Here is a 12,464-nt window from a genome sequence, read left to right as displayed (position 1 = left end):
CATGTTATTTACATGTACTCCATCTAAGATATAGATACACCTCTTTATCAATGAATCTGTTTACATAAGACAAATAGAGAGTTTCCTTTATTGCATCTTTTATCTTTAGTATGCATTTCTAAAAAGGGAAATGGTGTTTACACAAGAGAATCATAAGTGTTTTATTTTGCTTACACAATTCTTATCATGAAATTTGTTTAATAAAGGGATTTTGCTTTTTAAAAGTCTGTCTGTAGATGCTGGGGTGTTTTTCTGTCCTCATTTTTTAAAGCAGATGTAAATATATTGAAAGGTAGGGATGAGCCATATGCAATTTGAGTTAAACACTAATGAGGCTCTGTTTTCCTAAAATAAATTAGGTAGAGGGGCTGGTGGGCGACAGATACAGTATGATATGACAGCAAAAAGCTAACACAACTTTTAATAGTCCTTGTAGAAGTATTGTCTTTAACATTAGAGACACAGTGTGTGTATGAATGTAATGAAGCTGCTGCTGTGTGTGGCATTCGGTTCTGGCAATCTTACAGAAATCCAGGGCAAATGAGCAGAGGGATGTTGCCACGGTGCCTGGGCAAGCTGCACCACAGGGTGTTTCTTGGCAGGGTGCCCACCAGTGTTAGTCTTGGCTTCCGTTACATTCCCTTAGCTGAAACTACACCATCCAGTGGAAGTCTTGGTTCTCACCGTAATTATTTGACAGACCTGATAGTGACATTTATAAATCCTTCCCTCTAGGAATCTGAGATAAATCCTGAGCAATTTCTTCGAAGATCAGTTTGTTAGTTTACACAAAGGCATTAAACCCATAGCAGCTGCCCTGTAATGTCCTGAACATCTGTAGCTTCCATTTAGCCCAACTGATTGCATCTCTGCCTGGAAGAGCAGAGGCGGTTGTGCTCACAGCGTGCTCTGTCTCCGTGGGTGTCTCTTTGTGTGCTCAAGCAGTTTGCCTTCCCTTCCTCTCCCCATTGTCCTTCAGTAGCTTGTCTCAATCCCTTTCCTTTTCTGGGTGTGGGATCTGCAGTGGTCTAACACTCCCATTCCAGGTTGGGCATTTCTTAGCTTGCACCAGGCACAGGGCATGGCTGGGCAAGGAACTCTCTGCTTGTTTCTTCACTTCAGTTGACTCTGCTATTGTTTTACTTGTTTTGTGCTTGCTTTATTCAACAAACCCTTTGCACTAACTATGCAGAGTGAAAATTCCCAGTGCAGATGTACACACAGATCCATTTCATATTTATCTACATCTGGTGTAGTTTTCGAAGCAATCTCTGGTTCTTACCTGAGCTGCGAATGTTTTTAGAGCTCCGCATACATTGAAGGCTGGGAAAAAGCAGTGAATGAAAATAACGTCAGAAAAATACTTCTGTTAGCGACAGTATTTAAGTAAGAGTCAAATTAGAGATCAATGCCTGGCTGTGCTTCCCCAGGATACCCCTTCCTCTACTATAGATTGCAGCTTTGGGCCTTCCTGGGTTTTGGGTGGTAACTTTGTATTTAGCATCTTTTTACAGTTTTCTCTTCCATGAATTTCACCAGCCCCTTTTTGAAGTTATATCATTTTTTACTCTCCACACGAGTATTTGGCAAGAGTTTCACATTTTAGCTGCATGTATAGTAAAGCACAATTTGTTTCGTTAATTTTGAGCCCATTCCCTGCTAATTTCACCTGAAGTTCCCAGTCGTTTTCTAGGAAGACCAAGGGAGCAGTTGTTCCCTGTCCTTTCTGATTTTCTAGACTGCTGCTGAGTACCCAGCTGCTATTTTGTTGTGCTACTAATTAGAACGGTTACACTGGGGAGAGCACTGACCAAATAACTTCACATAACAGAGCCACTGGTACCACACAAGGAGAAACAAAGTACTTGGGGTCACGCATACTGTCACATTTACTCCAGACAATAATCTTATCTTGGAGAAATGCCATCGTAGTAAACAAGGCTAGATCAGAGATTCAGTATTTGTCTAGGAAAGATGTTAAATCATTCATATGCTTCCTAATACTTTATCCTATACTTTTGTGTTTCGTTGAGTACTTTAGGAGGATATAGTTTTAAATGTGCATTTAGAAAAGAAAGATTTGTGTATGTTAGAAAAGAAAAGTAAGAGCAACAGTGGCAGATTTCTATGGAAGAATAATTGGCCTTTGAAAAGCCAAGTATGTTTCCTTGTATATACAAAGTTGAAAATAAGGGGAAGAGAAAATGCTGAGGCTGGAGGTGGCAGAGCTTCTTTATACAGAATATTTAACACCCCATCATGGATAGGGAGGCAAAAATGTAATATAGTAGTATGCTATTAAAAATTGAATGTGCAATTACAACAGCTTGAAAGCAATTCCCAAAGACAGTTATTGTCATGCATCAGGGCAAAACATATCACTACATGGCATCAGAAACTGATAGCATCTTTTATTGCATAGTGAAGTCTCATTTTCTAGGACAGAATCTTTAGTCCTTGAAGCATCCAGTACAAACTCAAGAAATTCTTATATTCCTACCTGGCTTCAGAATGATGCTTTGGTGTATACTGTGGTGCTTGAAAAGATGTTTCAGCTTTCTTCCCCAAATCTGTAACTATGAATACAAAGAGTAAGAACTTATTATTTCCACTTATGTGTAACTTGACTGTATCTAGCAACTCCAGTGAAATAAATTAAGTAAACTAAATTCCTGTATGGCAGTTCAATAAAAAAACCTAGCAAGCTGCAATCAGTCTGGCTTAAATGAGTCAACTAATTATTTCAGTGGGAAACATTTATACTAGCACTGAATGTTACAGGTTTTGCTGATGCCAAATATGGCTTAAGATAGTGGTAAATAAGGTGGAATGCTGTACTGGAAGCAGAGGGTTCATAAATCCTTTTTATAGCACAGGATAGATAGGCAGCGAATGCATTAATGCAGTCAGTACTATTTCTAGCTGAAAATCAGGAAACTCTGCCTTAATCTGCGCAAGAAAACGTCAGAGAAAATTATGGAGTCATTAATACAAAAGTGTAAACACCATAATAAACCTCTATCTATCTTCAAAGTATTTCAGAGTAACATTTTTTCCATGGACCTTCATGCATGTATACACAGAAAGTGGCTTAAGCAGTGTTTTTCCAAAGCTGCACATGTATCTGAAGAATTGACATGTTTTTTAAAAGATGGGGCTTTTTTAAAGCTTTCAAAAAACTGTCTTTCAAAATTCTTACCCTCAGATTATGGGAGAGGAGCAAGATGGGGAGAAGGATGATGTTATGTGTGCAGATCAGATTAATCTGGTCTTTTCAGGATGTCCTTCCTTCCAGTTTGGTTTGTTTGTTTGTGGTGCTTTTTTTTGTTGTTGTTTTTTTTTTTTTTCATTTTATTTTTTAATTCCAGCACTCTTATTTTCCCCAGAACCTTAAGACTTTGATTTCCTAGAAAAAAATGTGGTATCCCAAATAGCTGTAGTTAATGCCAAGTTAGATTCCTTTTTTTTCCACTATGTCTTCCACAGCAGTTGAGATCACTCTGAATCTCTCATTTCTCAGCAGATATATACCCAGGAGGTGTCTTTTCCTCATTTAAACACAGAGCCAAGTAGCCCGATGCTACATAGCAGGATAGGTGTCACATTCCTGTACTGATTACTTCAGCTGGAATTTTAATGATAGAGTATTTTGTTCTTGGAATATGAAAGACAACAAATTAATATAATATTATTAAATACTAACCTTGTTCTCTTCCAGGTGCCTAAACAAAATGATAACATAGACAGTAAATATTTTTCTTTGATTATCAACTTACCCCAACAGACACAACTATATTTTAATTTAGAAACAGTTTATAGACATCATTCATTAATACCCAATCACTGTCAAAACCTCACGGTGACTGCTGATCTCAGTCCACTGGCAACAATGAAAACTGAAGTTTTAGGGGTATAAGAGGACATATGGCTTGCTGCAACGATCACCATTTCATGATGACTGTTGTGCATCAGTTTAACCTGGTCCGGCTCGATGTGCTGTTAGCCTTTATGGCACCAAGGGCACACCAGTGGCTTATGTTCAGCCCATGGTCCCCAGGTCCTTTTGAGCAGAGTTGCTGCCAGGGGATTGGTCCATCCCAGGGCAGGATTTTGCATTTGTCCTTTCCAATTTCGGGGGCTCCTCTTGGCCTGTCTGGGTCCTGGTGAGGGACAGTCCTGCTCTCAAACCTATTGACCTGTCATTTCATGTCTAAAACCCTGACAGAGGCACACTCTCGTTTCCTTCTCCAGGTCACACTAAAACTATTTATACAGTCAGATCTATATGAATGGGAAGTGATCCAAATTGAATTTGATCTTTTCCATGTTCTGAGATATACGTTTCTCCTTAAGATATAGCCGAATTAAGAGCCTGTTAGGAGTTGCGGTATTTGTGCAGCTGTGCAGTGCCCAGCTAGAAATATGATTTACAGATGTAAGATATTTATTGTTCTTGGGGGTGTTTTAACATTTGGTTTGTAATGAGTCAGTATCTAGGACAAGACAAAGCTTTTTGTGGTAAAATATTATCTTTCTTGCCAATATATAATTTTCTTAGCATTAAATGTTCATTACAATATTGCAATCAAACCATCTTTTGTAATGATCTTCCAAACTAAAAGATTTTCTAACCATGGGAGGAGTGAGGTTTAGGACAGCCTCCCACTCAGATCTGTGGAGAAGAAAAGCTCAAAGGGTTTGACAGTTAGAGCTACACCAGTCTATAGATTTGCACTACAACCCACTGTGGTAGGAAATGGCAGGGCTTAAGTAGTATAGAGATTCCTTTCTTTCCTCTGTTCCCTTGCAATGAAATAAAAAAAACCCAATACAGTAGAAACATATTAGTGCTGTAAATAGAACATTCAGTAAGAAACACAAAATGCCATAAATTATAACCTATCTGAATTTAAAAAACATCCTTTAACGCTCCGCTTTATTGTAAGAACTGTATCTCTTAATCCATCTTATATGGAAACCACTTGTCATAACTAAACCCCTTTATTGCTAAACCCATTTCCTCTGCTTTACTTCATTGGCCTGAGTAGAAAGTGAAGAACTAGTTAAAAACATTTTTACAGAAACTGATATCTGGAAAAAAAATAAATCACTTGCTGTTAACCAGTCTCTCTGTAAAAGTTCCTGCTTTCTGCTTTATATGTGTGTATAGGTGCATTCCCAGCATCGCTTCTGGCCACAGCAGCTGGTGCAGGGTGGTGGTGGCAGCGCTGCTGGTGGCCATCCTGGGAGGAGAGGTGGTCAGCTTGGAGGTGTGGGCAGGGAGGGAAGAGCCATTTTAGGCTCTGTCAGACTGGGGAATTCGGAGCCACTGCTGGTGTTGAGAGGACACACGTCTCAGTGATGCCTGGAGCTGCCCTTGGTGGAGCTTTGCAGACCGACTGTGAGCTGGAGCATGGGGCCAGTGGGAGATGAACTGGGGGATGTTCTGAGGCTTGCTGGGCTGCTCGTGGCTCAGGAGGTTTGAGGCCACAGCGGAGTGTGAGCTTTGGTAGGAGGGCTGTGCTGTACGGGGCTGTACTGGGCTCAGGATGGTGAGGACCAGCATTGCTGTGGCCATGGTCCCCACCTTGCTGGTGGGGCTGGGGGAAGCCAGAGTGCCACACAGAGGCCGGAGCGGCAGCGTGGTGGCCCCCTCGGTGGCTGCTGGAGTTATTTTGCAGGCAAAGCTGCAAAGTAGCTGTGGTGAGGGTTTTTGCAGGGGTCGTGAGACACCCTAGGGAAGGAGACAGGGGAGGAGAGGGAAGAGGGAGCTGGGAGATAGTAGGTGAGGTTCATTCTGGGTATAAATTCTGTCAGTTTTTTATTTCTCTTCTTGGAAAGGGTCATGTTATTTTTGAGGTAGCCTCACATTTACATCAGAGTAATACTATTACTGCTCTATTAATCTTATCATTTCAGTTTTCTGCTTTTAAAAATCTCTATGAAATCTCTATTTCTCTGAACGAGAGTGTCTCTCCTGCTGCTCATTGTTCATAGGCATCCGCAGCATCTGGCAGTTATGAGATAAACTTTCATGTGGATACTTGGGAAAGTAGCTTTGCACTGTGTGTATGTTTTTATTTCTGCAAGCAACTTCAGAAACTGACCTTACCATTCACGAAGTAGTGGTGTTGGAAATGCTACACACATTAAAGATAGATACCTTTATGACCCAGAGCTACTATGATTCTTATAGTATTTTTTACTTATTAGGCTAAAATACTGTTAGAAGCAAGGCTGTGAAGCCATGGAATGTCTGTGCTTTTTATGGTCATAATATACACAAAGATGATTACTTACTTCGTTTATTTCCTTAACAGATAGATGTCTGGAAAAGAAAGAATTATATGCAAAACATTTCATTACCATAAAATAAAAATCACTTTGAGTACTTAAATACTTTGATTACATCATCACTGAAAATTAACAGCCCTTGGAAAGGGAAGGATTTTATTACTGCTATAGAAATTCAGAGGCTCGTTATAGTTTTACATAAATTATTTGCAGGAAAAGGTTATGGACTTCCATAAAAAAAAGAATAGCATCCACTGAATTAATTATGGTAAATGAGAAAAGTCTTTGTTAAGGATTTATTCTGGGAGGAAGGGAAAATAGATATGAATGATTATCAGCTTTCTTCACTACTTTTCATCTCATGCCATAATGTCTTATTATGAACTTTAAAGTCGGCTATAAATGGAGGTAAATTCCTTGAAGAGTTTGAAAAATGAAACATTCACAGAGGCACAATGGAAACTGTAGAGGAATGGAGGTGCAAACCAGGAAAGGAAGAATAGAGAATGCTCCCCATAGTCCTGACTCAAGCAGGTGTTTAGGTATTTTTCTGCCTTCTCCTCATATACCTGATCAACAGAAATATCTTCATTTCCTGTAAAGGATCATCAGAAAATATTCTCCCTGGAAAGGGACAGTGTATTGAGTCTGACATTTTTTGTTAGATGTCCTGGGTCTGATGAACACTTACGTTTTTTTAGCAGGGTGTATCTCATAGTAAAGGAGATAGAAGACTTGGGTTTAGAAGTTATTCAGCAACACAAGGTGTGGATAGGAATCTAGTAGTTTTTTTGGGATATAGTCCCTGCTTAGCTTACCTCCTGGGCTGAGAAACTACGACAGTGAGTTGTTTTGCTAAATCAGTCAGAAAGAATGCGAAAGGAAGAGGTGGTATAGAAAACCCTGGGAGCTGTTTTTCAACACTTGTTCAGCAAGAAGGGTCTCTTCCTTAGAATCTTAGAATTGTTTAGGTTGGAAAAGATGCTTAAGATCATCAAGTCCAACTGTTAACCTAACACTGCCAAGTCCACCACATCTACATGTCTTTTAAACACCTCCAGGGATTGTGACTCAGACACTTTCCCGGGCAGTCTGTTCCAATGCCTGACAACCCTTTCTGTGAAGTTTTTCCTAATATGCAATCTAAACCTCCTCTGGCACAACTTGAGGCCTTTTCCTCTAATCCTATCACTTGCTAGTTAGGAGAAGAGACCAACCCCCACCATACCTACAACCTCCTTTCAGGTAGTTGCAGACAGCGATCAGGTCTCCCCTCAGCCTCCTTTTCTCCAGGCTGAACAGCCCCAGCTCCCTCAGCTGCTCCTCATCACACTTGTGCTCCAGGCCCCTCAGCAGCTTCGCTGATCTTCTCTGAACTCTCTCCAGCACCTCAGTGTCTTTCTTGTCACGTGGGGCCCAAAACTGAACACAGTATCCGAGGTGGGGCCTCACCAGCGCCAAGTACAGGGGGATGATCACTTCCCTGGTCCTGCTGGCCACACTATTGCTGATACAAGCCAGGATGCTGTTGGCCTGTTGGTCTTCAGCACAGGTGCAAGACCCGTGCTGAAGACATCAGTATGGAGGGTTAAGGAGGCAAGAAATTTGAGAATGATCTGTTAGGAGAAAGTTTGAGGAAGGCTAAGAGAAAGGAGAGGAAATGTTTAGGGTTTGGATAGCTGGCATTTGTGTTAGCTTCTGCGAGTTTTTAGCTTGGTCTCCAAGGTTATTATTTGACATGTGAAAGCCTATATTCAGGGCATTGGGTGCATGGTAAAGTTACGCAATAATAAAGGTGTGCTGGCAGGGCTGGCCACCATGAGGGGACATGGCACTTGTATGGCCTGCTTTCCACAGGCATGTTAAAGTTTAAATCTCACCAAGGCTTCTGAGATACATTCCAGGATCCTGCACATGCCTATATTTTTTTATGAGGCTATTTATAAAGTGTATAATTAATGATGTGTTTAATTTTATAAGTCTTCCAAATCTTGTTGGAAAACAGGGCTTGCACTCCTAAATCACATCTGCGGTTTGACAGCTTTGTTTACAGTGTAGCTGATAACAGCCGTACTCCTCCATGCTGCGGCTCATACGTCTGTTTTCTCCTTACAAAGCTGTGGCTGGGCTGAAGATGGGTGAGAAATATTTTGAGTGAAGTGCTTGTATGGGAAAATGGTGAAGTGCCTTCCCCAGGTCATGTGTGGTCTTAGCCTGTGCCACTCCTCTCTTACTCTCATGATTAAAAAACCTAGCACAATAAAAAACCAAACAAACTATTAGAAATATGTTGAAATCTATAGCTGCAATGAGAAGTGGAGTTTGGCCATTTTTGCTGCTGCCTTTTACTTCTAGAATAACAAACGGCATGTATTAGTATTACAGAATTTGGCCTTATGATGGAACTTTTCAAATCCAAGTGCTCTGCATACTGATGTCTGCTGGCAAACATGGCTTATGACAGTTCTCACAGAGCATTCAAGGCATGTGCTGCCCTACCAAGGGACGGGATCAGTCATGGGATTTGGAACTTTGCAGCTATAGGTCAGGTCAAACATCTGAATATGAAGCTACTTCATATTAATAAAATGATTTAACAACCAACAGCCTAAGCCATTTAAAAAATTAAGCACCATTCAGGAAAACAAAACAAACCAACTTGTACTTAGAGCTTGGTCCCGAAGTATATAGTTAACCTACAGTTAACCTAAATTATTTCATTGATTTGTAAGCTTTCCCCTCTCCATGGGATTTGTAGCGACCTTGTAAAATGAAGTAAAATACCATCCTGATGAACTGAAATTGAAACAACTTAAGGATGGATGTGATTGACACAGCTCAGCTGTGCCCAAACTTCAGGCTGCAAAAGATTTTCATCGAGAGGCATTTGAGCATTATACTCTGTGGCCCCTGGATATTTCCCATTCCTCTTCCCACCATCCCCATTTATGAATGTGCATTTTGATTACACAGCAATAAAACATGCATCTGGTTACATGGCAGCAAGCAGTGTACATAGATGCTCATCTGACTAGATTCATGTGTTGTGTGAAAGAAGCAACCAGACTCATAACCTGACACATGCATAGGCTTGGTCATACAATTGAACGCAAGTGGTTTGTGCTTCAGAACTCAGTGCTCATCCACACTGCCATGTCAGGGTGCCAAATGAGCCTGGGTGCCATATGACAGAGGAGGGCAAGATGGAAAGGACAAGCAGCAACTCGTAGTCTGATTTATTGGCCTCATGGGCTGGAGAAGGACTCTGGCTACAGATTAGTAATTTCTTTCACTGAATGTAACATCCTTGGCTGTGGAGTGTATTTCTGTATCTCTGGTGCAGTCAGTGTATTTCCCCATCACTTGACTTGCCAACTTGATTCACTATGCAAATGCAATTGTTTCCATTTAGAAGTGGTTGCAAAACTTCTAAATTTCAGTAAGAAAAAGATAAACCTTAAGCAAAGGGTTCATGAAAGTTCTGCCTATGTTTCTATTCCTTTATTTCTTTACCATTATTTTGGCAGTTTTTCCTGTAAAAAGTTCAAGTGTCACATTACACTAAATACCACTTCTCTCAATTATTTGCAGCTGTCTAAAGAATAACTATTTTTTTTTCTTAAGTAAAAGCAGAGATGCAATGGAGGTAAAGTCTTGTGGTTTGACCGGGAAGAGTGTTTTGCTTCTGAGGGAATAAGGATGAGGAATGCACCCATACCTTGTGGCTTTTGCTGACGTTGGAAAGGTGTGAGCTTGGCTGAGTGTTTTCCTCGTGTGAAAGAACTGGCTGCTTATCTTCGGCTCCGGAGGAAGGGGCTGATACTGTTTTGGCAGTGTCTTCAGAGGCCTACAGAAGTCAAAGGAGAATTTTAAGAACTTTTAGGGAATAAAGGAGGTGTAGGGACTGTGGTGTAAGTGCAAACTCGAGGAGTAAAACATTGGAATTTTACCAGGGCATTTCAATGTGTTTGTGCTGAGCTTAGCTCAGATCCAGGAGTTTCTTGGGCCCTTTAATAGCAATAGTAATTTTGGATAATATTCTACATTTGTAAGACGTTACTGTGCTATGTTACGTGCCATGTAATACTGCTTTCGTGCACTTCACCAGTAAGTGCCAAGTGCAGCTTTCCAGTGTTGATATTTCTGGATATGGCTGTGAATGAGGCCCAGCCAGGGAACACACTGCAGTTCAGACACAGGAAAAAAATGCTCTTCATCCCAGAAAACTCACAGCTAACACGTGCCCAGTGTTTTATGGCAGATGTGGGGATGCTCTGCCCATGCTCTGAGACCTGCCAGTCACAGCCCAGCTCCAGCTGGGAGTTGTAGCACAGACAACTCAGGTGAGTAGAAGTGGAGGTGCATCCATGCTGTACCGCAGACCTGCCCCTCAGCAGTGGGCTCCTGGGGAGGGAACCTCATGTGTTATCATGGTACAGACCAAAATTAAGTCAGGTGAGAGAACTAAGAGCTATTCTGGCCATTGTAATACAAATGGAAACAAATAGTGAAATTTTGTAGAGTAATGGAATGAGAATGTTCTTATTTCGGTGCTTTTATAGTTATGAATTTGTGAAGCTACACTGCCATTGTACTCTCTTATTTCATATTTTAACTTAAAGAATAATCCGAATATGTCTGTAATGCTAATCATATTTTAAACGTATTTATAGCTGTTACAGCAGTCATTGTCAGCATGGAGCAATACGCTTGTCAGTCCTGGATCACCTTTTGGAAGGATGTCTTAATTGTAGCACTTATTGTTTGAGGTTGAAAAGATCAAGGGTCAAGAAGTGTGGTGTGTTTTGTTTTGTTTTCTTTTGTTTTTATTTTTTTGTTTGTTTGCTTTTTTTTGGGGGTGGGGGAGGTATATAATAGAAAAACATTTATGTGGAATACAGCTTGGTCCATCTGTTGTGAAAGTAAGTGGCAATATTCTGGTTAATTTTTATGGATATGATTTAGATTTGTAACAAAAAAAATTGGCAGAAGGATTCAAGAGGCAATGGAGTCAATATTATCACAGTCAACAGAGCCTAAGGCACCAATACAAATTGATGAAAGATTTTTTTTCCCAACAGTTTGTATCTGAGTTGAACCCGATTCAAGATTTCTAGGCTTTTGACTTGGTTGTAGGCTCAGCCAAGTTGTTTTTGAGGATACAGACCTGAGCTCCTGCTACAAATACTTACGGCTCATGTTTTATTCTCCCTGATTTCATATAAGAACCTAAAAAAGTCCAAATAGAGCCAGGCAGTAAAGGGATGCCGGCTCACTTCCAGTCATCTCGTTACAATGAGCTGTACAGATGGATGTGAGTGTTCATTAGCACTGAGTTCCCCAAGGACCGCAGGTAAGCGACCTCTTAAGTGATCTCACCGTGGGGGGGGCACAGGGTCCTGGAAAAGAGAGGAAGCAAAAACCTGTGTAAGCTTTCTCCCTTGTTTTACTAAGAGAAATGTAAAGAGTTTAGATTAAGGAGACATGCCTGTGTCAACAGTCAAAGGGTTTATGTACTCTACAGCATAGAACATCATACTTCAATATGCTGTTTTAAAATCACTGAGGGGTAAAAGACGTCTACATAAACCATGAATGCAAGTAAGTGGGAGAATGTAGGACTGCAGATGTGAGTTCTCTTATCCTTTAGGTAGTGCTTAGCAAAATTGCAGCCTGCTTTTAAAAAAATATTAAATGGCAAAATGACCTGTAAAAATTTTAGTCGATGACAGATTCTACTTACCTGGGGTCCATGTATTTTCATTCTTTCTCCTAAAAATAATGATTAATAATTGTTAATAGAGTGCTACCCATATAATTCGCAAATAAAGGTATAGCTTTGTTCTGGTATTGTCATCGTTATTATTGGCAGTCCAGCCCCATTCCCCTGCCCCCGGCTCTACCTGCAGAGCATTCATCCTACCTGTCACATCTGCATCTCTGTAATTTTTCCTGCTACTGCGTGGTGAGCATTAATTTCTGTGAACCTAGAAGAGTCTGGAAGCTTCAGAGGTTCAGTGGGAGATTGCTGTGTGTGGTAATGGAGGCAAGTCACAGCCTGGACCTGAGGCAGAGGTCACCAAAATGCCTTTTTCCTCTGTTAGCTGTTCTGCACATGAGGCCAATGGACTCTGAATGAGGCTTGCTGGAAGTGAGCTTGGTTTGATCTG

The 12,464-nt window shown here is 40.8% G+C and overlaps 1 protein-coding gene across 1 annotated transcript in view; it reads right to left on the bottom strand.

Moving 5' to 3' along the window:
- Nucleotides 1-12,464, bottom strand: part of CLNK (cytokine dependent hematopoietic cell linker) — a gene marked incomplete at its 5' end in the record, with an annotated part of 28,019 nt that overhangs the window by 10,862 nt on the left and 4,693 nt on the right. Inside the window, 6 exons of the mRNA XM_082052176.1 lie at nt 1,283-1,323; nt 2,501-2,640; nt 3,704-3,722; nt 10,013-10,141; nt 11,674-11,693; nt 12,038-12,066. Coding sequence (XP_081908302.1) covers nt 1,283-1,323; nt 2,501-2,640; nt 3,704-3,722; nt 10,013-10,141; nt 11,674-11,693; nt 12,038-12,066 — 378 coding nt within the window. The remainder of the gene's footprint in view (nt 1-1,282; nt 1,324-2,500; nt 2,641-3,703; nt 3,723-10,012; nt 10,142-11,673; nt 11,694-12,037; nt 12,067-12,464) is intronic.

This window comes from Streptopelia decaocto, assembly GCF_964273445.1.
Source record: "Streptopelia decaocto genome assembly, chromosome: 4".
Classification (NCBI taxonomy): Eukaryota; Metazoa; Chordata; class Aves; order Columbiformes; family Columbidae; genus Streptopelia; species Streptopelia decaocto.
Note: the sequence above shows the minus strand (reverse complement) of the source record. Positions and strands in the feature narration are given on the sequence as shown.